At 34.0% G+C, this 25,799-nt stretch overlaps 2 protein-coding genes across 7 annotated transcripts; both read left to right on the plus strand.

Moving 5' to 3' along the window:
* Positions 1-90: 90 nt before the first annotated feature.
* On the plus strand, positions 91-14,575 carry LOC117911159 (putative pentatricopeptide repeat-containing protein At3g18840). 5 transcript variants are annotated; one of them, XM_034825382.1, is made up of 7 exons: positions 91-2,376; positions 3,621-3,783; positions 3,969-4,045; positions 4,439-4,565; positions 5,475-5,819; positions 6,621-6,679; positions 7,097-7,479. In XM_034825382.1, the coding sequence occupies exon 1, from the start codon at positions 199-201 to the stop codon at positions 2,209-2,211; it is 2,013 nt and encodes a 670-aa protein (XP_034681273.1). In that variant the 5' UTR covers positions 91-198; the 3' UTR covers positions 2,212-2,376; positions 3,621-3,783; positions 3,969-4,045; positions 4,439-4,565; positions 5,475-5,819; positions 6,621-6,679; positions 7,097-7,479. The 5 variants fall into 5 exon arrangements, with proteins under 5 accessions (XP_034681273.1, XP_034681274.1, XP_034681269.1 ...); XM_034825383.1 differs by having other exon boundaries at positions 3,621-4,045; positions 6,621-6,696; positions 7,097-7,487; XM_034825378.1 differs by having other exon boundaries at positions 3,621-4,045; positions 7,097-7,481.
* On the plus strand, positions 10,711-24,539 carry LOC117911160 (HVA22-like protein k). Of its 2 annotated transcripts, none has more exons than XM_034825386.1 (8): positions 10,711-12,243; positions 16,578-16,636; positions 17,055-17,152; positions 19,610-19,661; positions 21,872-21,935; positions 23,023-23,118; positions 23,556-23,628; positions 24,019-24,539. In XM_034825386.1, the coding sequence occupies exons 1-8, from the start codon at positions 10,726-10,728 to the stop codon at positions 24,186-24,188; spliced, it is 2,130 nt and encodes a 709-aa protein (XP_034681277.1). In that variant the 5' UTR covers positions 10,711-10,725; the 3' UTR covers positions 24,189-24,539. The 2 variants fall into 2 exon arrangements, with proteins under 2 accessions (XP_034681277.1, XP_034681276.1); XM_034825385.1 differs by lacking the exon at positions 10,711-12,243 and adding an exon at positions 15,596-15,774.
* The last annotated feature ends 1,260 nt before the right edge of the window (positions 24,540-25,799 follow it).

Consider the following 25,799-nt stretch of genomic DNA (forward strand, 5'->3'; position numbering starts at 1 on the left):
TTTTTTTGTTTTCTAACACGTCTTAATTTTCGTTATAATGACCATGATATTTATGGTAACCTTACATACCGTGCAGAGCCCACTGTGGGCAGCTCTAAAACAAGAAACATTGTTTTCTTTTTCCCGGATTTTCTCAACAACCAAACGGAGAGTTGATTTTCTCTGGATAAAAATTTGAATATTCATGTGTAACTGCAAATGAGGTCAATCAAAGATGGGTTTCGATTTCACGCCCACGCCATAAAAAACGGCATCACATCCACCGTCTTCACATCAAATCAACTCATTCATCTGTACTCCAAACACGGTCTTTTGGCAGAAGCCCATAAGTTGTTCGATGAAATGCCTGAGCGAAATGTTTTCACTTGGAATGCCATAATTTGGGCTTATATAAAAACCCAGAACTTGAAACAAGCGCGGGAGCTATTTGACTCTGCTTCAAGCAAAGATTTGGTAACTTACAATTCAATGTTATCGGGTTATATAAACACTGATGGATATGAGACTAATGCGCTTAAATTATTCATTGAAATGCAATCATTGAATGATGAAACTCGAATTGATGAGTTTTCTTTGACAAGGATGCTTAACTTGTCCGCAAAGTTATCCATGGAGTCTTATGGGAAGCAACTGCACTCATATATGGTGAAAACTGCAAACAATTTAAGTGGGTTTGCTGTGAGCTCTCTTATTGACATGTATTCCAAGTGTGGGTGTTTCCGTGAAGTATGCCAAGTGTTTGATGGATGTGCTGGGGTGCTTGATTTGGTTTCAAAGAATGCAATGGTGGCAGCTTGTTGCAGAGAAGGTGAGTTGGAAATGGGGGTGAATTTATTTTGGAGAGACCTGGAGTTGAATGATGTGGTGTCTTGGAACACATTGATTTCAGGGTATGTTCAGAATGGTTGTGAGGAGGATGCACTGAAGTTGTTTGTTCATATGGAGGAGAATGAAGTGAGATGGAATGAGCACACTATCGCGGGTCTTTTAAGCGCTTGTGCTGGTTTAAGGAGTTTGAAGCTTGGGAAGGAAGTGCATGGTTGGGTTTTGAAATATGAGTTGGGTTTCAACCCATTCATAAGCAGTGGCCTTGTTGATGTCTATTGCAAGTGTGGTAATATGAAGTATGCAGAGTTAGTTTATGCGACAATTGGGACTGGGAATGCCTTTTCTATCACTTCAATGATTGTGGGGCATTCCTCTCAAGGCAACATGGGAGAAGCTCGGAGACTTTTTGATTCTTTAACTGAGAAGAGTTCTATCGTCTGGACAGCTTTGTTTACTGGGTATGTCAAATCACAGCGATGTGAAGCTGTGTTTGAACTTTTGAGTGAGTTCAGAGTGAAGGAAGCAATGGTTCCAGATGCTTTGATCCTCATCAGTGTACTGGGTGCATGTGCAATACAAGCTGCTCTTAATCCTGGAAAGCAGATTCATGCTTATGTTCTAAGAATTGGGATTGAACTAGATGAGAAGTTGGTCAGTGCTATGGTTGATATGTATTCAAAATCTGGGAATATAAAATATGCAGAAAAGATCTTCCAAAGAGTTACTAACAGAGATGCAGTCATTTACAATATAATGACAGCTGGGTATGCACACCATGGGCATGAGAATCAAGCTATCCAGCAATTTGAGGAAATGTTGGAGAGAGGTGTTAGACCTGATGCAGTCACCTTTGTTGCACTTCTATCAGCTTGCCGCCACTGTGGTTTAGTAGAACTAGGGGAGAAATATTTTGCTTCCATGACAGATTACAATATATTGCCTGAAATTGATCACTATGCATGTATGATTGATTTGTATGGGAGGGCTAACCAACTAGAGAAGGCAGTAGCATTCATGAAAAGAATTCCTATAGAGCCAGATGCTGTAATATTGGGGGCATTTTTGAATGCTTGCAGGATAAACAGGAATACAAAACTAGCAAGAGAGGCAGAAGAGAAGATATTGAGAATTGAAGGTGATAATGGGGCTCGATATGTGCAATTAGCTAATGTCTATGCTGCAGAAGGGAAATGGGTTGAGATGGGGAGAATAAGGAGGAAGATGAGAGAGAATGAGACCAAGAAGTTTGCTGGTTGCAGTTGGGTATATGTGGAAAACAGAGTTCATATCTTCACATCTGGTGATAGTTCTCACTCAAGTGCAGAGGCTATATATTCTATTTTACTCATCTTGACTGCAGAACTAAATGATACTGCCCGGTAGAAAATTAAAACCAGGATGGTTTGTTAACAGGGTATTCTGAATATCAGTTTGCTAAATAGAAGGATGTAGGATACTTTCTAAACTAAGGTTCCAAGTGGATATTCAGTCAGGGAGGCTTGCTATGCTAGAAGGTTGCAACTGTGGGACTGTTGTTGATTTATGGAGGTACACACCACTGAGCCAGATAAAATTTCTCTCACAATTCTAAATATGAAAATGGTAGTGTTGCTTGTTTTCTCTCTTTGCAGTGAAATATATTCCCAATTTGGATGATCAAGATACTAAGCATCTGCTTAAGAATTTCTTTTGCTTCTTCCTTATGCAATAGTTCAAAGAGGAAAAGGTTTTGCATCATAGCGTTTGTATTGAATATTTGTACACAAACAAACATTTTCACCCAGAGAAACCATGTATGGTTGCAATTTTATTTTACAAGAAATTTTTGTCTCAAGTTTTCATTCACTACTTAGTAGACATTCTAGGAATTTAAGCATCAGAGATTTTGACCTGTCCTTGCATCTCCTGTGTGGTCTCTTCTGTTGGATTATGGATTGCTACCATCTTCTTTATTTAAATTTTTTGTTTTCCTCTTAGTTTGGGAAGTTGCATCAGAATTGCATTATGACATTTATTTCGTTGCTATTTACTCTGTGAACTGATTTTGGAACTGAGCCTTTCTGTTTTCTTCATTTTGGTCACTATTTTGCCCTCTCTACCCTTCTGAAAAATGATAATGTAGTCTGGTGGATATACTCAAGTGGTGTTTGTTTTTTTTTTCTTTGACTTAAGTATAAATAAAACTTAATTTAACTTAACTCTAAATACAACTTAATAGTATTAAGTATTAAGTCGTTTGTTTTTTTTATTATTTTATTTCTATTTAGTATTAAGTATTAATAGGATGAAGGTTGTGTTGAGATTGTATTTTAATTGTTTCAAAAAGTTATTTTTAGCATTCAACAAAAAAGCTAAATAAGTTGAAAAAAAAGTTAAAAACAAACAATCTAAAGTTTGAAAGCAAATTGCATTCAACATTAAGTTAAAAAAACAAACACCACCTTAGTGACCATTAATATTCACATATTCTGTACAGACTGGCAATATAAGAAACTTATTTTGCTTTGGAATACCGTATTATATCTATTTACTTGAGTTAACATTTTGAGAGATTTCAGGGAAAATATCCTTGTTTTACCTTTTCTAAATTTCAATTCTCACCATTGTCTCTAAGTTGGTAATGTTGGTTACGTCTACGTGTCTCTTCTTTTTGGACCCTCGCTTAACATAAATGGCTTTTATGGATCTGCTATTTTTCTAAGCTATCTGGGATAGTGTGATCTAGGTTCCCCTGTTGGTATGATTTTTGCATAACTCCATTTTCTCTCATCCATTGATCCTCCTTCTATCAGAAAGCGAGCATTTGGAGAAGAAGATAATAATGGAAACCAGCTTGATCAAAGACAAACAGGAGGAATGAAAGTCATAGCACTCAAGAGGAAACCTTATCCTGATCTTTTATCACAGAGGAGAGATGAGTAATCAACCTTTCATCGTCTAGTTCAATCGGTGCATGTATAATTCCGTCTCTACCATGCTGCTTTTTCCAGAGTGAATTTGCAAGTGTTAAATTATCCCACCATGCTGATCATCTACAATTCTTATCAGCATCATCACCATCACGTTGAATGAAACATAATTTTGGGTGATTAAAATACACAAACTAGAATGCATGGTTTTTGTTTTTTCATTATGTGCAGACTACAAATAATCAAGAACGACAGGTTTCAAGGGATAATACAATCGAAGAACCAGCAACATTTGGAACAACAAAGAGGTTGGTGATGATTTTTACCCACAATGTTGGAATTTTTATGTGTGGACTTACATAATCAATTTGATAATGTCATAAATCAATGTTAATTTAATTTATGCATTGTGGTCCATAATGGGGCTGGACACATTATTGCTTGATTTCTATGGGCTCATCCTAATTCACTTGATTGACCCATTAAGTCAAGTGGTCCAAACTGTGTATGTGTGATATGTAATATATATATGAATTATATATATATATATATATATATATATATATATATATATATATATATATATATATATATATATATATATATATATAAGGGAAAAAAGGCAGGGTGGCTATCCTATTCTGTTATGTTTTTCTCTTTGGGATTGAGAAGAGAACGTACTGCATGAACGAACTTTTCAGAGCACACAGTTATTTTGGGTGTTGTAAGGGAAGAGCCAATTGAACTATGGTTTCTCTCCTCCACGAGTTGAATGCATCCTTGAACATCAGAAGAACACAAGAATGGCTTTCTATGGGATTAATCAAGGTCAGCTTTTCTTAATTCCTAATTTTTATTGTATGCTTTGATGTCTTTCATGAGATCCTGGTTATGGTTTAAATTTTTCATCACACAACTCTTAGCTTGATATATATTGTGAGACTGATTTCCATACAACTCTTAAACCTTCTGAGATGACTAGTAGTTCCAATAGCAGCCTCTCAATTATTTTTAATCCTCCACATAAAAGTTTCTAAGTCCTTACAAAACCAAAACTGCAGCCTTCTTAGTTTTCCCTCGCCTGCAATAACGCCATTTCTTTCCCTCTTTTCTGTTTTTTGGTTATGAGGTAATCTCAGCTCAATCCATGATGATGATAAACCATTCTATATTTTTGTGGGTCTGTAGCTTTGAGGAAGAAACTGAGGTAGTAGTGCTAGTGACAGTAATCATTCCCTTAATTGCTACTACCTTTCTACTTGACAAGTGCAGAGTAAAGCCTTGTTTGGGATAACATCTTTTTGGCTTTAGCTTGAGCTTGAAGCTGAAGTGGAAACTTAATCTTTTCGTATTATAAAGTATTGAACATAAAATAGCTTCTTACATAAGCTAAAAGAAAGCTTACACGAGAGCTAATATTTTCTTGGCTTCCATATTAAGCTTTTCATTAAGCTATACATTCTTAAACAGAATGACCTAAATAGCTATACGACTCTTATTTAATTTATAAAAGAGCTTTTGACTTTTTAGAAGTCGATCCTACATATTTAAATCAAGCATTTATTAAGATTGTATTAACTTGAAATAACTTCCAAAACCCGATAATTGGACCTTGTTTGTACTAAGTTTTTGTTTTTGACTTTAGTATATTTGAATTTTTTTAATAAGTATAAAGTAAATTTTCATATAAGTTAAAATAAAGCTTCTAATTGAAGTTCTTTATTTATTTATTTTAAGATGCGAAGTCCAAACAGGCCTTGGATTCGATATGGACAATGTTTATGGGCCTGGAACCAGGCCCAAACCCGACGTTGATAAGTGTTTCGATGACAAGCTAGTTACAGAAGGATTGAAAAATGATCCGACTATAAAGCGAAAAAGGAACAAAATTCAAATTTTCTTGTGGACACGTACTCCTCTACAGTTGGATATCCTCGACTATTGGGAACCGTACTGTAACGAGATCATATCCTTTTTTATTCAAACGAGAAATCATCGTCTTCAAAATGTGAATCTGGAATTTTAGGGTTTTCTTCGCAAATCCCCGTTATGGCCCTTTTCGGATCCAATGTCTCAAGCGAGGTGAGAGCCTTCGATCTTAATCTTTCTCTCCGAGTCTGTTTGATTTCCTACAATATGTAGGAAAGTAATAGAATTTCAATTTTGAGAATCGAAACCCTATTTGGCATAAATTTCTTTTCCGCTAAAACATCTTTAAACATAAAATCGAAAATTTGATTTGTTTCGTTTTGGCTTATTTTCTTTCGCCTTCCCAGCAACCAAACGAAGGTTAAGTCTGGGGTGGGTATCCGTCTCGATTATTATTATTATTATTATTATTATTTAGTTAGTAGTATTTTTTTTTACAACTATTTGTGGTCTTGGGGTTTTTAATTGGAGTTTAACATTGTGGATCGGTATGGCCTCCGTTTGTTGTTGAGAAAACTGTGGAACAGGAAAGGTTATAATTTTGAAGTTGATGGCTTGTGTTGTTTTGATTTTGATTTTCAATAAAGGAAGAGGTCATCGTAGCCAATCTGGAGGACTGTAGTGTTCTCCCTTTTGAGTGGAGGTTTTTGTTTATCATGTTGCACATATTGAAGAACCTAACTTTTACATTTTTTATTTTAATCTTTCCCCCCCTTTTTTTTCAGCAACCATTTGTTTAGAGTATTTGAAGATTGGCATGGTTTACTTTTTGAATTTTATTAGTGCTAACCTGTACCATTTGGATACAGTGATGACCTTCGATGCAGTTAGAGTGAATAAATTTTGTTATTATTTACCCATTTGTTAGAAAAAAAACCTTGTTGTCTCACGTATCTTTCTAATTTTTATGATGTTGAGATGGTGAAACTTGAAGATTATTGACCACCTATGCAGGTTGGATTGCGGTTGCTCCTTTGTCCACTTGGTTCCAATGTTGTGGTCCGAACGGCATGGTAAACTCTAAATTCAGGTTGTTTGTTTACAGATAAAGGGCCCTTTTGTACTTTGTGAGTTTTAATTAGGATTAAAGTTATCATGGAGATGATTTGTGTGCAGCCTTTCTGTTTAAACTGATTCTATAACTTGTTAGTACAACAACAGAGAGGATACAAACAGTAATACATACTTAGAGCTTTGTTAATTTCAATATTTGTTTGTATGGATGATGGTAGGTTTATTGTTTTATAATTTTTTATGGGAACTTAGCCTTTTCCATCGTTTTTCTTTTAAACCTTTTGATTGCCCTGCTTGCTCGAAGCAACATGGGATATGTTTAGCCTAGTCTATAAAGCAAATTCTCATGAAAAAGTAAAGCAAGATAAGACCTATCACTCATTTGTGAATGCATCATTAATATTTTGCTCTTGCAGCTGTTCCGTGGGAATTGTTTTTCCTGTTTATTCTACATTTAAAGCAATTGAGAAGAAAGATCAAAACGAGCAACAGAGGTGGCTTGTGTACTGGGCAGGTTAATGATATTCTTTGACTTTCTCTTAGTATTGTATGCTGATCCGTTTTTCTTAAGTTGCTGAATTCATGCTCTTTTGCTGTTTCATGTTGGAATCAATTCCTGAATTAGCATGGTCAATGTATTTCTATGTTTGTAGTTTCAAAAGAGAGGTGGAAGAGAAGATTGAGGGAGGGAGGAAGGGCAATGGATTGTTTTAATTTTTTATACACTTTTAATTATTTTCTAGGTTTCCAAATTATCAATCTCTCTCTCTCTCTTTTTTTGTATAAATAAAGCTTTATTCGAAAGAGAGTAAGGGAATGGATTGTTTTTANACAAAAAATCATTCCTTGACGGTGATTAATGATATATAAAATCAATTTTTTTACCCACTTTCAAATGGTAAAGCAATTTTGAAAATCATTTTTATGGGTCCAAACCATTTTTTTTCTCCCTTTCGCTTGTATCCAATAGGTAACTTTTTAATTTATTTTTGTTGACGTATGAGATGACTTGTTTCATTACATGTAGATATTATCCGCTCTATGTTCGATGGACTCGCATAATTTTAAAACACATCTATATAAACTTTTTTTCATTATTTAATATAAGATATCATAATCATTTTTATAGAATAAAAAAATAGACTTCTTTTATGGGATTAGAGAAACAAAATCTTATACCAAAGCTTGAGATTAGTTCATATATCATTTGTAATAATTAGCTCTCTTACGTTATATGTAATTGGCTCTGGACTAAGGACCCCTTACTTCTTTAAGATGTTTGAAGTTTCTTCTATTATCAAATTCAGAATATATAATTCAAATTTTAAGATGTTTGTTTGAGTGATTTGCACTTTGAGTTTTAAGGTTTGAAGGGTGAAATAACCATCATGTTCTTAAAGTAGGTCTTGAAATATGATAGAGTGGTATTAAAGTTGTCTTACAACACGATGTGAGTCTATATTTGTTTGGCCTTATAAATGGTGTCTGTTTGTTTGGCTTCGCAATTTTTGTGGGAAATGATGTAGACATCATGCTTGAATTGAGGGGAAGTGAGTGATTGAGATATCTCATCTCACATTGGATAGATAAATAATTTCTTAATATTATATATGCATGAGTTCATTTTAACTATGTACATGCTTTTTAAGACCATGAGAGGTTATTAGACCTAAAATTGATAATATCTACATAGGAGGGAGCTAATTATTATAAATTGTATCAGAGTTGATCTTAAATCATGGTCTGATACTTTATCTATTTTGCCTTATAAGAGATGTTTATTTATTTGACCCTATAATCCTATGGGATACAACAGATACATTGTGTGTACATGAGGAGAATATGGATGATTGTGATATCCCACGTTAGATATGAGAAGATATATATATATATATATATATATATATATATATATATATATATATATATATATTAATCATATAGATGTGTTTTAAAGTCATAAGAGTTCATTAGACTTAAAATAGATAATATTTACATGAGAGAGAGCGGATTATCACAAATGGTATCAAAGTCGATATTTGACTTTGGTATTTGTCTCACAATTCTATGAGACAAAATGAAGACATTATGTTTGTACATTGACATGCAATGTGAGACATTACGATCAACCCTCATGCTGACATGATATCTTTGTCGTTTTATAGGATTGTAAGATCAAATTGATAGATATCTTTTGTAGGGCTAAACAAATAGAAGTCCACGTTCGATTAAAGATTGATTTTGATACTATTTTTAATGACCCACTCCCTGCCATATAAATAAGGAGAGTGAGCAAACTAATGATCGGATGGTGCTTAGAAAAGAAAAACCTTAAGAAGAAATACAAAGGAAATATGGAAAATAGTTGATGAACCTTTAAAGGTCTTAGTCTTGAGAAACTAGACTACTAGTAAAGTCAACACAAGATCAAACGTTATTAAATTCCTAATCCTTTGATGCACCATGACTAATGAATTTTTAATTTTGGGTGGTTAAATTCACCACTTCAAGCTCAATTCTATGAATGATGCCATTAATGAGTAATTTATGTAATAACCATACAAATTGTGCATAAAAATTAAATTCATGAGGGTATATAAGCATATTATTGACTCAATACAATGTTAAAAGGGAACAAACATCCATGAAAGATTAATCATATTTTAATTAACCCTAATACCCTTATAATTTTAATAAGCATCTCTTTATTTAAGGGTTAAGTGAATATATTGGTTAATTGATCTTTTATACTTACAAATTCGAAAGTTGTCAATAACAAAATGATCGTTAATCTCAATATGCTTGGTGTTAAAGAGATGAATGTGATTCGTTATAGATGTTCATCAAGTTAGTGCTAGACAATTGGAGGGGAGAATGGGGATTTGTGAAACTAAGGTTAGGGTTTGTGTGTAGTGAGAGATGACAAGGAAAATAGATTTTTATTTTACAAAAATAAAAGAACAATTTTTAAAAATTATTTTTTAGAATTATTTTAAAAAATAGTTACTAAATAGACCTTTAATAACTCATCTCAAATGGCATAAAAAGTTAAATACTTTTTAATTGATTGGATTGTATTTGACTGTTAAGACGATGAGTTACTTCTTAAAATTTTTTCTAAGGTTATAATCGGTTCTCATAAAATAAAAGAAAAAAAGTGAAAAATAAAAAATAAATTTAAAATAAATAAATTACTTTTATATATTTTATCAAACTCATTTTATTTATTTTTTCTATTATATAAAAATTAAATAAATTTAAAATACATAAATTTCTAATAAATTTTAAATATAAACCAAATATGAAAAAACTATTTTTATTAATATTATTTTATTTTCTTGGTGCATTTCAATAATCTAACCAAAACAAACTTAATTATAATACTACTTAATATTATAAATTTTATCATACATACATTATTTTTATCAAAAAAAAAAAACTTTCTTTCATTTTTTTTCTAACTCTTTCAAACATTTTGATTAAATTTTATCCAATTATATTTTTTTTCAAAATTTTCATTCCATCTTATCCAATATTTTTTTTCACGGATTTATAATAGTTTTATATTAAAGGAAAGTATCCACTACGGAATGTACGGATATACTTTATTTAGTAAGTGTTTTAAAAAAAGAGTTCTAAAAAATATTTTTTAAAATAATTTTTTGTAAAACAAAATTTTGATTAAAACTTAAAATATTTTTAACTTATTTTATATATTTTTAAATATATTATTTTTATAATTTTTTTTTAAATAATGGTTGAAAAACAAATGAAATAACTAAAATAATTAAAAATTGCTTTCTGAAAACATTTTATTTCTATTTTTAAAAACAGAATACTTATTTATTTTATTTTTTTTCTAACACGTCTTAATTTTCGTTCTATTGACCATGATATTTATGGTAACCTTACATACCGTGCAGAGCCCACTGTGGGCAGCTCTAAAACAAGAAACATTGTTTTCTTTTTCCCGGATTTTCTCAACAACCAAACGGAGAGTTAATCTTCTCTGGATAAAAATTTGAATATTCATGTGTAACCGTAAATGAGGTCAATCAAAGATGGGCTTCGATTTCACGCCCACGCCATAAAAAAGGGCATCACATCCACCGTCTTCACATCAAATCAACTCATTCATCTGTACTCTAAACACGGTCTTTTGGCAGAAGCCCATAAGTTGTTCGATGAAATGCCTGAGCGAAATGTTTTCACTTGGAATGCCATAATTTGGGCTTATATAAAAACCCAGAACCTGAAACAAGCGCGGGAGCTATTTGACTCTGCTCCAAGCAAAGATTTGGTGACTTACAATTCAATGTTATCGGGTTATATAAACACTGATGGATATGAGACTAATGCGCTTAAATTATTCATTGAAATGCAATCATTGAATGATGAAACTCGAATTGATGAGTTTTCTTTGACAAGGATGCTTAACTTGTCCGCAAAGTTATCCATGGAGTCTTATGGGAAGCAACTGCACTCATATATGGTGAAAACTGCAAACAATTTAAGTGGGTTTGCTGTGAGTTCTCTTGTTGACATGTATTCCAAGTGTGGGTGTTTCCGTGAAGTATGCCAAGTGTTTGATGGATGTGCTGGGGTGCTTGATTTGGTTTCAAAGAATGCAATGGTGGCAGCTTGTTGCAGAGAAGGTGAGTTGGAAATGGGGGTGAATTTATTTTGGAGAGACCTCGAGTTGAATGATGTGGTGTCTTGGAACACATTGATTTCAGGGTATGTTCAGAATGGTTGTGAGGAGGATGCACTGAAGTTGTTTGTTCATATGAAGGAGAATGAAGTGAGATGGAATGAGCACACTATCGCGGGTCTTTTAAGCGCTTGCGCTGGTTTAAGGAGTTTGAAGCTTGGGAAGGAAGTGCATGGTTGGGTTTTGAAATATGAGTTGGGTTTCAACCCATTCATAAGCAGTGGCCTTGTTGATGTCTATTGCAAGTGTGGTAATCTGAAGTATGCAGAGTTAGTTTATGCGACAATTGGGACTGGGAATGCCTTTTCTATCACTTCAATGATTGTGGGGCATTCCTCTCAAGGCAACATGGGAGAAGCTCGGAGGCTTTTTGATTCTTTAACTGAGAAGAGTTCTATCATATGGACAGCTTTGTTTACTGGGTATGTCAAATCACAGCAATGTGAAGCTGTGTTTGAACTTTTGAGTGAGTTCAGAGTGAAGGAAGCAATGGTTCCAGATGCTTTGATCCTCATCAGTGTACTGGGTGCATGTGCAATACAAGCTGCTCTTAATCCTGGAAAGCAGATTCATGCTTATGTTCTAAGAATTGAGATTGAACTAGATGAGAAGTTGCTCAGTGCTATGGTTGATATGTATTCAAAATCTGGGAATATAAAATATGCGGAAAAGATCTTCCAAAGAGTTACTAACAGAGATGCAGTCATTTACAATATAATGACAGCTGGGTATGCACACCACGGGCATGAGAATCAAGCTATCCAGAAATTTGAGGAAATGTTGGAGAGAGGTGTTAGACCTGATGCAGTCACCTTTGTTGCACTTCTATCAGCTTGCCGCCACTGTGGTTTAGTAGAACTGGGGGAGAAGTATTTTGCTTCCATGAAAGATTACAATATATTGCCTGAAATTGATCACTATGCATGTATGATTGATTTGTATGGGAGGGCTAACCAACTAGAGAAGGCAGTAGCATTCATGAAAAGAATTCCTATAGAGCCAGATGCTGTAATATTGGGGCATTTTGAATGCTTGCAGGATAAACAGGAATACAAAACTAGCAAGAGAGGCAGAAGAGCAGCTATTGAGAATTGAAGGTGATAATGGGGCTCGATATGTGCAGTTAGCTAATGTCTATGCTGCAGAAGGGAAATGGGTTGAGATGGGGAGAATAAGGAGGAAGATGAGAGAGAATGAGATCAAGAAGTTTGCTGGTTGCAGTTGGGTATATGTGGAAAACAGAGTTCATATCTTCACATCTGGTGATAGTTCTCACTCAAGTGCAGAGGCTATATATTCTATTTTACTCATCTTGACTGCAGAACTAAATGATACTGCCCGGTAGAAAATTAAAACAAGGATAGTTTGTTAACAGGGTATTCTGAATATCAGTTTGCTAAATAAAAGGATTTAGGATACTTTCTAATCTAAGGTTCCAAGTGGATATCCAGTCAGGGAGGCTTGCTATGCTAGAAGGGTGCAACCGTGGGACCGTTGTTGATTTATGGAGGTACACACCACTGAGCCAGATAAAATATCTCTCACAATTCTAAATATGAAAATGGTAGTGTTGCTTGTTTTCTCTCTTTGCAGTGAAATATATTCCCAACGTGGGTGATCAAGATACTAAGCATCTGCTTAAGAATTTCTTTTGCTTCTTCCTTATGCAATAGTTCAAAGAGGAAAAGGTTTTGCATCATAGCGTTTGTATTGAATATTTGTACATAAACAAACATTTTCACCCAGAGAAACCATGTATGGTTGCAATTTTATTTTACAAGAAATTTTTGTGTCAAGTTTTCATTCACTACTTAGTAGACATTCTAGGAATTTAAGCATCAGAGATTTTGACCTGTCCTTGCATCTCCTGTGTGGTCTCTCCTGTTGGATTATGGATTGCTACCATCTTCTTTATTTAAATTTTTTGTTTTCCTCTTAGTTTGGGAAGTTGCATCAGAATTGCATTATGAGATTTATTTCGTTACTATTTACTCTGTGAACTGATTTTGGAACTGAGCCATTCTGTTTTCTTCATTTTGGTCACTATTTTGCCCTCTCTACCCTTCTGAAAAATGATAATGTAGTCTGGTGGATATACTCAAGTGGTGTTTGTTTTTTTTTTCTTTGACTTAAGTATAAATAAAACTTAATTCAACTTAACTCTAAATACAACTTAATAGTATTAAGTATTAAGTTGTTTGTTTTTTTTTATTATTTTATTTCTATTCAGTATTAAGTATTAATAGGATGAAGGTTGTGTTGAGATTGTATTTTGGTTGTTTCAAAAAGTTATTTTTAGCATTCAACAAAAAAGCTAAATAAGTTGAAAAAAAAGTTAAAAACAAACAATCTAAAGTTTGAAAGCAAATTGCATTCAACATTAAGTTAAAAAAACAAACACCACCTTAGTGACTATTAATATTCACACAGTCTGTACAGACCGGTAATATAAGAAACTTATTTTGCTTTGGAATACCGTATTATATCTATTTACTTGAGTTAACATTTTGAGAGATTTCAGGGAAAATATCCTTGTTTTGCCTTTTCTAAAGTTCAATTCTCACCATTGTCTCTAAGTTGGTAATGTTGGTTAAGTCTACATGTCTCTTCTTTTTGGACCCTCGCTTAACATAAATGGCTTTTATGGATCTGCTATTTTTCTAAGCTATCTGGGATAGTGTGATCTAGGTTCCCCTGTTGGTATGATTTTTGCATAACTCCATTTTCTCTCATCCATTGATCCTCCTTCTATCAGAAAGCGAGCATTTGGAGAAGAAGATAATAATGGAAACCAGCTTGATCAAAGACAAACAGAAGGAATGAAAGTCATAGCACTCAAGAGGAATTATCCCTTATCCTGATCTTTTATCACAGAGGAGAGATGAGTAATCAACCTTTCATCGTCTAGTTCAATTGGTGCATGTATAATTCCATCTCTACTATGCTGCTTTTTCCAGAGTGAATTTGCAAGTGTTAAGTTATCCCACCATGCTGATCATCTACAATTCTTATCAGCATCATCACCATCACATAGAATGAAACATAATTTTGGGTGATTAAAATACACAAACTAGAACGCGTGGTTTTTGTTTTTTCATTATGTGCAGACTACAGATAATCAAGAATGGCCGGTTTCAAGGGATAATACAATCGAAGAACCAGCAACATTTGGAACAACAAAGAGGTTGGTGATGATTTTTACCCACAACTCTTAGCTTGATATATATTGTGAGACTGATTTCCATACAACTCTTAAACCTTTTGAGATGACTAGTAGTTTCCAATAGCAGCCTCTCAATTATTTTTAATCCTCCACATAAAAGTTTCTAAGTCCTTACAAAACCAAAACTGCAGCCTTCTTAGTTTTCCCTCGCCTGCAACAACGCCATTTCTTTCCCTCTTTTCTGTTTTTTGGCTATGAGGTAATCTCAGCTCAATCCATGATGATGATAAACCATTCTATATTTTTGTGGGTCTGTAGCTTTGAGGAAGAAACTGAGGTAGTAGTGCTAGTGACTGTAATCATTCCCTTAATTGCTACTACCTTTCTACTTGACAAGTGCAGAGTAAAGCCTTGTTTGGGACAACATCTTTTTGGCTTTAGCTTGAGCTTGAAGCTGAAGTGGAAACTTAATCTTTTCGTATTATAAAGTATTGAACATAAAATAGCTTCTTACATAAGCTAAAAGAAAGCTTACACGAGAGCTAATATTTTCCTGGCTTCCATATTAAGCTTTTCATTAAGCTATACATTCTTAAACAGAATGAACTAAATAGCTACACGACTCTTATTTAATTTATAAAAGAGCTTTTGACTTTTTAGAAGTCGATCCTACATATTTAAATCAAGCATTTATTAAGATTGTATTAACTTGAAATAACTTCCAAAACCCGATAATTGGACCTTGTTTGTACTAAGTTTTTGTTTTTGACTTTAGTATATTTGAATTTTTTTAATAAGTATAAAGTAAATTTTCATATAAGTTAAAATAAAGCTTCTAATTGAAGTTCTTTATTTATTTATTTATTTATTTTAAGATGCGAAGACCAAACAGGCCTTGGATTCGATATGGACAAGGTTTATGGGCCTGGAACCAGGCCCAAGCCCGACGTTGATTAGTGTTTCGATGACAAGCTAGTTACAGAAGGATTGAAAAATGATCTTACTATAAAGCGAAAAAGGAACAAAATTCAAATTTTCTTGTGGACACGTACTCCTTTACAGTTGGATATCCTCGACTATTGGGAACCGTACTGTAACGAGATCATATCCTTTTTTATTCAAACGAGAAATCATCGTCTTCAAAATGTGAATCTGGAATTTTAGGGTTTTCTTCGCAAATCCCCGTTATGGCCCTTTTCGGATCCAATGTCTCAAGCGAGGTGAGAGCCTTCGATCTTAATCTTTCTCTCCGAGTCTGTTTGATTTCCTACAATATGTAGGAAAGTAATAGAATTTCAATTTTGAGAATCGAAACCCTATTTGGCATAAATTTCTTTTCCGCTAAAACATCTTTAAACATAAAATCGAAAATTTGATTTGTTTCGTTTTGGCTTATTTTCTTTCGCCTTCCCAGCAACCAAACGAAGGTTAAGTCTGGGGTGGGTATCCGTCTTGATTATTATTATTATTATTATTATTATTATTTAGTTAGTAGTATTTTTTTTACAACTATTTGTGGTCTTGGGGTTTTAATTGGAGTTTAACATTGTGGATCGGTATGGCCTCCGTTTGTTGTTGAGAAAACTGTGGAAAGGGAAAGGTTAAAATTTTGAAGTTGATGGCTTGTGTTGTTTTGATTTTGATTTTCAATAAAGGAAGAGGTCATCGTAGCCAATCTGGAGGACTGTAGTGTTCTCCCTTTTGAGTGGAGGTTTTTGTTTATCATGTTGCACATATTGAAGAACCTAACTTTTACATTTTTTATTTTAATCTTTCCCCCCCTTTTTTTTCAGCAACCATTTGTTTAGAGTATTTGAAGATTGGCATGGTTTACTTTTTGAATTTTATTAGTGCTAACCTGTACCATTTGGATACAGTGATGACCTTCGATGCAGTTAGAGTGAATAAATTTTGTTATTATTTACCCATTTGTTAGAAAAAAAAACCTTGTTGTCTCACGTATCTTTTTAATTTTTATGATGTTGAGATGGTGAAACTTGAAGATTATTTACCACCTATGCAGGTTGGATTGCGGTTGCTCCTTTGTCCACTTGGTTCCAACGTTGTGGTCCGAACGGCATGGTAAACTCTAAATTCAGGTTGTTTGTTTACAGATAAAGGGCCCTTTTGTACTTTGTGAGTTTTAATTAGGATTAAAGTTATCATGGAGATGATTTGTGTGCAGCCTTTCTGTTTAAACTGATTCTATAACTTGTTAGTACAACAACAGAGAGGATACAAACAGTAATACATACTTAGAGCTTTGTTAATTTCAATATTTGTTTGTATGGATGATGGTAGGTTTATTGTTTTATAATTTTTTATGGGAACTTAGCCTTTTCCATCGTTTTTCTCTTTAAACCTTTTGATTGCCCTGCTTGCTCGAAGCAACATGGGATATGTTTAGCCTAGTCTATAAAGCAAATTCTCATGAAAAAGTAAAGCAAGATAAGACCTATCACTCATTTGTGAATGCATCATTAATATTTTGCTCTTGCAGCTGTTCCGTGGGAATTGTTTTTCCTGTTTATTCTACATTTAAAGCAATCGAGAAGAAAGATCAAAACGAGCAACAGAGGTGGCTTGTGTACTGGGCAGGTTAATGATATTCTTTGACTTTCTCTTAGTATTGTATGCTGATCCGTTTTTCTTAAGTTGCTGAATTCATGCTCTTTTGCTGTTTCATGTTGGAATCAATTCCTGAATTAGCATGGTCAATGTATTTCTATGTTTGTAGTTTCAAAAGAGAGGTGGAAGAGAAGATTGAGGGAGGGAGGAAGGGCAATGGATTATTTTAATTTTTTATACACTTTTAATTATTTTCTAGGTTTCCAAATTATCAATCTCTCTCTCTCTCTTTTTTTGTATAAATAAAGCTTTATTCGAAAGAGAGTAAGGGAATGGATTGTTTTTATTGTTTTCTAGGATATAAATTGTTTGCCAAACACACAACTTTTAATCTTTTTTTAGGTTTCCAAATTATCAACCTTTTTTTCATTCAGTATAACATAAAGCTTTATTGAAAGAAGTAAGAAAAATCTTCTTTATTAGTGTTGTCAAAAGCAAAAGGCGATATCAAGGTGATAAGACTCCTTTTAGCCTAAGGCGAAAGGTGGAAAATAAGGCGATAGCCTAACTAAAGTAAGACAATAAAAAACACACATATATTTACCTATTCAATATTCAACCGATATAAGTGTTGTCTTCAACAATCAACTCTATTAATTTTTCATCACTCACGATGTCTTATAAAATTAACAAAATAGTAATAATTATTGAAAGTGTTAAATATTATACCCCATATTATAAAAAACATCATATTGTTTAAAGATATTCATCCTATCTAAATGTATATTCTAATTTTTCAAACATCTAAAAAGTAAAATAAAAAACAAAATAAGAGATTGAACATTCTAGAGAACCTTTAGGCATCATCATTATAGTCATTATTGAAATTAAAATTGTCATTACTTCCATCAAGACTAGATTGATAACCTTCCATCTTATTATCTCTATGATTGATAATATAATATTTTATCTTATACTTTGTGGGACCTCTTGTTCTCCTTATTTGGTGTTAATTGGGTCCTCCCATTTTCGGTTAGAGACACTCTTTTAGGTTGGCATGCTCCCTTAAAGGATAAGAAGCATAGTAAGGTTTGGCGGGCAGCTCCTCTTTGCTTATTTTGGATGGTATGGAAGGAAAGAAATAGGATAGTTTTTGAAAATGAGGTCCTATCACTTCAAAGATTGAAAAATTCCTTCATTTGTAATCTCTTATTTTGGGTCAATTCTTCCATAGTTGAAGGCCCCCTTTCTTTGTTTAATTTTGTGGACTGGTTGGGTTCTTATTGAGGTCTGGTAAGGGTTTGTCTTTTTTGTTTCCGGTTTTTGTAGGTGATGCTTGTATACTCCCTGTATACTCTGGGTCGCCTTTCTTGCCCCTTTTTAATATATTTCTGTGCGTTTATCTATCAAAAAAAAAAAAATCCACTGTTAGATTGAATGAAATTATAATCTAAGTATGTTTAATCTTATACCTTGTGCCTTATCCTAAGGTGATTGCCTAGGCGTTGCCTCTTTGAAGTCGCCTTGCCTAGGTTTTCAAAAGGCGACTTTTATCTACCTTGTCTGGCCTGATGGCCTAGGCGACCTAGGCAATCGTCTTTGATAACATTGTTCTTTATTAAAGAAAACTACAAAAAGGAAAAGCCAAAACACAAGAGAACATCCTTCTAGAAAAAGGACCAATACCTAAGGGTGAGAATGCCTTCTAAACTCTTCAAGCATCACAGTTCCCTTCTTGGATGAAGGTCTGGACGTTCATTATTGGATTGCAGAATCCTCATAAGGATAATATGCATTAAGCAAGGCTCCCAACCATTTTCATAGTATGATTAACTTCCCGGGTCCTGCACTGTTAGTTGAAGCCTATTTGATGATAATATAGGAGTCCCCTTCCCTAACATCTCCAACTGCACAAGACTACCTAAAGTGCCTGTGTCTCTGTAGAATTTCTGTAACCCATATGTTCTCCAACAAAATACTCTACCCACATTTCCAAGTGCATCCGTCAAAGTTAAATTTTACCACTGAATTTGAAGTGGTTCCATCTAGGAATAGGCACCTGTAGAACTCTGCAGTTCTACTAGCTTCATACCTCCTTTTGATCCTTCGAAAAGAGATTTGTTTGAACTCTTCCATCTTCAAAGCAAAGCAAGTCTATTCAAATCATGCTCCTTTTTTGTATAAGAAATTTTTTGTTAATCGTCAGTTTGTAGAAGTTGAAGTAAGCACCAAGTTACCATTTAATGAATATAGTTTTCTCCATATACATATACCAACCAGATTGGATGATTATAGAAATAGAACCAATGAAGAGGGTCAATGTCTGTGTTCATGTAGGTGCTATCACGAAGCATCTAATTTTTTGCATCCAGGAACCTGGGTTGGCCTAGGCATGGCTGCTGTCTCTGGCCCATTATGGAAATACATTATCTTAATTGCATTATCTGCTCATTTTGGACTTTTATTGACCCTTCTCTTTGTTTGCAGCCTATGGATCTTTTAGCCTTGCAGAAGCATTTGCAGACAAAGTTCTTTACTGGTATGATTTTCAACCATAATCTAGTATTTTATTTAGCTATTGCCTTGGTAACATTGGACCAAATGATGCTCCGCATTGGGTCTCCAATGCCCCTCTTAAGAAATAAGCCTTTTGCAGTATGGGGTTGTTGTGTTCCTTCATTTTTTAATGTTTTATTAGGCATACACATTTTGATGAAGTTGGATTGTAATTATCATGTTTTCATTTGTTGATTTGCTGAATTACCCTGTGTGTGGCACTGCAAAGTTTATTCCTCTCAGTCTCTGTTGCTTTATTATTGCTCATTTCCAACATTAGATGCTTCTTGTTTGGCTTTGAGGCTGGTGTCAGCCTATATGGGTCTTCAACATTGGAAATTATTTATTTTACTTACAAAGATATGAGTAGTTATTCATGTTGGGAAGCACATACACATCCTACTTGAAGGGGTGGTCTCAACAGCTTAGCTTCACTCCCTATCCTTGTTTTTCTTCTCTTTTTCTTTCGGATGGCCCAAAGGTTTTGGAGCCAATTTCAAAACAGGCTTCTTTGAGTATAATCTGGAAAGTACACTTTATCTAACAAGAAGCTTTTGGCTTTAGATCTTTTTCTTCTTCTTCTGTAATCTGTATGAATCTCACCCAGTGGAAGTTTTTCTTCTATTGCAGAAGATCCTGTCTACATTGCACCAAGGCATAGATTTTCTTCTTTTCTAATATTGGATACAGATTCTACCTCCTAGATGGTTCTGTGTAGCTGTTACTGTCTGGAACCTAGACCAATGATTCTCCCATATAATTGTTTTCTTTTACGAGATTTCTCTGAAATGCAATATAGATACATCCTGGTTTCTAGATGTTGGGTGGGATCTAGTGAAGGTACATGCTTCCTATAACTGTTTATAATGGCGACTCATCTTTTAGGTAATTTACCTGTGGAAGGCATTATGCTTCTTGTCAGAGGTGGAAACTCAAGGAGGTTTTGGGATGATATATGGTGCAGTGATAGTTCTTTTCAGTAGGATGGCTCCTGATTTATATATAATTGTGCTAATAGAAATGTGGGGATGGATGACTGATTATCCAGTCATAAACTAGGTGTTTACAACAAATGACAAATGATGGAACCAATTTGTGCTTCATGAGTGTATCTTGGAGGTAGATGTTGGGAAATGTTCTTTTTACAATTCATATTTATTGTCAGTGAAGTGGTCCTATTCATCTTTTCTGGAGAGAGCTTGTTCTATTTATTTAATTATTATTATTATTTTTTGAAGGGGTATGGTTTTGGGTTAAATTGGTTTTCCAGGATTTGACATATTGTGGGTAGCACCTGATTCCTTTGGGGAAATGGAAGATGGTTGCATAGAGTGTGGAATGTGGATGTCATATCCTTTGGAGTCTCCTTATTTGCTCTATGGGCTGGGGAGATTTTCCTTGTTGGTTTCTGTAGGTTTATTTATATTTTTGTTCTGAAATTTCTTTTACTTGTAAGTTTATTTATATATTCATTTTGAATCTAATTTCTTTTGATTATCACAAAATTCATTTACATTTCATACTTTTGAATGATATATAGTTTTTTTATTATCACAAAATTATTGGAGAGCATGATATGCATTGTGGACTTAAATCCTAACAGTTTAAACTTGTGGAAAAATTAGTGTCCAACATGGTATTAGAGCCTTGTTTGATAGAAGGTCATGAATTTAAACCTCATTGCACGTTTATTTCCCTATTTATTGAGTTACGTGCAAGCCCAAAGGAGGTTGTCTGTGATATGTTTTCCTATGGGTCTGTTTCTCTTCATGTATGGGTATGGGACCGCACATGAGGGAGGGTGTTGTAGAGTATGATATATATGCATTGGGGGCCCAAATTCTAGCAGTTTAAACTTTAAGGAAAATTAGTTTTTCAACAAAAATAAGAGTTATTGCTACTTTTGATTACTATGGAACTACTGCTATCTAAAATCACGAAGATTTGAAATTTCTGATTTGATACCACATCAAGATCAATATGCTGCTTGAAAGTGTACTGTTCATAGTGTAGATGTTATCTTCTTGTGATCCATGCTTGCACATTTATGGATAGTTTGTCTTTAATTTTCTGATGTGCTCATTTCTTCCTCTAACTACATGCATAATTAAAGGAATTGTCAATTGGGCTTTCTACATTTTGTTTACTGCAGTATTGCAATCTCAGGATGCTCTTTTTGCTTTGTTTCATCAGGTTTCCACTCTACTACCATATGAAGTTTGCATTTCTTGTTTGGCTTCAACTTCCATCTACTGATGTAAGCTTGAGCTACATCTTTTATCGGAATGCTTTGCGTATGGATTTTACCTGTTACGGTGTTACTCTTCTTGCATGTGTTACATTGTGATTAGGTATATTTAGGAGTAAACTGGCTCTCTTTGACTGTAAGATGGAGTTGATCTTAATTTATGGTTCAGCTGAATAACTAAAATTTGAACTGTTTACTTTGAGAACTATTTGTTTGGGGTAATCAAATCCTTCAGATATTTTTAGCTTTCTTCTTATGTGAAAAAGAAAGAAAAAAAAAAAAAACCCAACTGTTGAAGTTCAAACTTGGAAACAATCACAAGTTACAATGCATTTACAGGGTCTAAAGATGGTTTTTCAAGCTTTGTAATGATATGATCTGCAAAGTAGGAACCTTCTGAAATGGAATATAATTGGAAGAGGAGCTCTGCCAGGATACTGGGGGGGGGGGGGGGGGGTGTGGGGATGGGGAACTGGGGGGCAGGCGGGCGCTGGGAACTCAATTCTTGTCCTGCATATAACATTTGCATTTCAACTACACCGCTGTTTCCACTGCTTTGTGTTCTCATTCTCTTTTCTTTTAACAATTCTCTTGTCCCTACCAGGACTCGAACCGAGAGTCTCCCCATCCCAACTTTAATCCCTTGCCACTTGAGCCAAGCCTCAAGGGAAATTCTTATTTTCCATTTTGTGTTATTCAAATAATTATTTTTGCAAGTAATCTGCTGGTTGAGGAAGATACTTTGAAATTTTGACATTCTGCAATTTTGTTCTAAAGTCTCCCAATTTTGTAGTTCATATGCAAATTCTTTGAGCTTTAATTTGATTTGTGAATGGATTGGAAATTTTTTTTGTCTTATAGATGGTTTGATGAATCATGGGACTTTGGTGGAACACTGAAAGATATTTGTACAAAATCACTTGTTTAACTACTTTAAAAAGGGGATTTCTCTCATTTGTAGTTAATTCCTTTTTGGATTCAGAAAATTGGTTTGGACAAGGTCACCTATAAAAAAATATTGGTTTGTACAATGTCATGACTAATTCTCAAGTTTTCTTAGTTGCTTTATGGCTGACTACTTCTTGTTGTTTAACAGGGGGCAGGGCATTTGTACATGAGGCATCTGCGTCCATTCCTTTTGAGGCATCAAGCTAAACTTGATCAAATTATGGGGCTTTTATATGGTGAAATGGTAAGACTCAGGTTTCATTTGATGTTATTCTGGTGAAAATTGATTGTTAAGCCCTGATTACCTTGGCAATACTGCTCGAACTAGGTAGGGTAAGAAAATCATTTACTTCAGATCAGCAAAAACCCTAGGTGTCAGGTTGAGGAATGATGGTGTACTTGCCATGCCAAATCCTTTTTTTGCTCCTATACTTTCTTCCACAAATAAGGAATCCTGGAAACCTAAGGGCTTTTCAGTGTTAAAATACCCAGTGTACCAGGATGTCTTGGTTGTAACATGTTTGGATATTGAGTGGCATAGGTTGGATAATCTCCTAAGAATTCGTTAATGCCACTCCATTTATTGGTTCAAATTTGGGTGATCTATTCTTTCTCCTGTGCTTTGCCATGCTTCTATGAATTGCAATTTCAAGATTTTTGATAGTTAGTGTGGATTTGCAGGCTAAATTTATTAGTCTACACCAAGCAGAAATCCAGTTGGCAAGGACATTTGCCATGAAGGTTTTGGCAGGAGGTATGGATGTGAACCCACAGGGGTTATGTATGCCCCTGGATTACTGCTTTAATATGTGAAATTTCAGTTATTATTCTTTATATTTCTCCAAATAATTGAAGGAATCATGTCACTTTAACACACTATTCAACTTTACATTCTCAACAACTCTGAATATACTGCTCTATTTAATTAATATCTTTTGTCATACTTATTTTTAATTACACAATCCTATAATATATGTTACTATATCAACTAAGACATGATTTCTATCTTTTGGAGCATGCCATTTCTATATAAAATAGATGCATTAGTGTATGAATAACAGATTGATTCTATATCTATGATTAGAGTTTTTCTTTTGTTACCATTTTTGTTTTTTGTAATATCTATTTTCTTGCTTTTAATCAGTCCGAGATATCATTCACTCAGACGCAAAGCAAGTGACTCGCGCGATCGAGGGTCCAACAACCAGACGGATGCATGACTCAACAACAACCCAACCAACGCATGATTCAGTGATTGAGAACCCAACAACAGGGACACAAACACAGGACTCAGAATCCAACCATGAAGAATGATGCCGTCTTCGACAAAGAAGAAAAAATCAATCTTTGCCCCCTACCAGAAATTTGTAGCAAATAATTTCCATCTTAGAAGAAGCAAAAACCAATCTTTGCACCCTAGCAGAAATTTGTGGCAAATATTTTTTTTTGTGTGTTTGATAGGGCTTTCAGCTTTGGGCATATTGATAGAGTACAAAAATTTGTGAATGGAATTGGGTTTTAAGCTGTAAATTTATGGGTTTGCTGGTGTAGTTTTAGCTTATTGTATCTATAAATGGTTGAATGCATGAAACTGAAAATCAGATATTGCTGTAAGGCCTGAACATTTGTGGACTTGGTGATTGATTCAAAACTTTTTTTTTTTTTTTTCACACAATCAAGGTGTTAAAAAGAAATATGCATAATGGGATGGCAGGGCTATTTTTGAATATCGTTTATGTCATGTCATGCTACATAATAAAGAGAAGGAACTTGGAATATATTTAATATCAAGAATTCAATGTAATTTTGACTCACATTTAGGGTTAATTTGACTCACATTTTCTGAATTTCGTGCACCCATATGAATTTATTTCTTTTTAATAGAGATTTTAGGTAAGTGTGTCAATTAGCCAACCTTCATGCGCCTTAGAAAAGAAAATCATAATAGGGTCTTGAACCCGAGAAACAACATGTTTTCCAGTGTACTATATACCATTGTTTCTTCATATTTTTCTCCCCATCAAATAATTCTTTTATTTGTTGCCCTCCTAAAGCATAATTCTAACGTTACGATACGGAATAACACATATTATTTAATATCCTTTTTATATTTTTTTAGAAAAACATTTCATTATAGATACGTATTTTCATATTTATCCTACACTTATTATATCAAAAAAAATAAACCATTAGATTATATATATATATATATATATATATATATATATATATTGGGAATCCACCTAATCGTTTTTAGATTTTCTCGAAAATAAGACCTATTAAAAGTGGCATGCTGGATAGGGCTGGTGTTCGCATGTTTTTCCTTTTTGGCCTAATATTTCCCATCTTTTAATCAAAATTTAAAATTTATGTGCTTCCCTTTTTTTTTTTTGTCGAAATTTAACATTTGTGCCCGCCTTCATGTTTATACTAGGTAAAACAACGTGGTTTATCCCTACGATTGGTAGTACTGCTCAAGCCTCACTCTCTCTCTCTCAAAGTTGAAGAAAACCAGAGAGAGAAGAGTAGGCATGAGGAATCGCAGAGAGGTTCCATGTTCGGAATATTTGTTAAATTAGCCATTATGAGTCCACAAAAAAAAAAAAAAAAAAAAATCTACATAGGAATCTCATGTTAAATCATATAAAGAAACTGTACTTGAACGTTTTACTGAATGCGAACATACAGAATTTGAACTAACTTGAGTCCATTGTGGGTGTTGAAGAAGTATGGATCTTCTAATGCTATAGAGGGGAAACCACCCTTTCTGAAATCTCTCTGGTGATAGGAAGCGGGGGATAACGTGTTCTATCTATTCAAAATTACAATGAAAATTATTAACATACATCAACCTTATATCTTCTAGGCCTTAGGGATCATACCCTTTGGATATTGAGTCATATGTGTCTTAGGCCCATCATATAA

Source organism: Vitis riparia, chromosome 3 (assembly GCF_004353265.1).
Source record: "Vitis riparia cultivar Riparia Gloire de Montpellier isolate 1030 chromosome 3, EGFV_Vit.rip_1.0, whole genome shotgun sequence".
Classification (NCBI taxonomy): domain Eukaryota; kingdom Viridiplantae; phylum Streptophyta; class Magnoliopsida; order Vitales; family Vitaceae; genus Vitis; species Vitis riparia.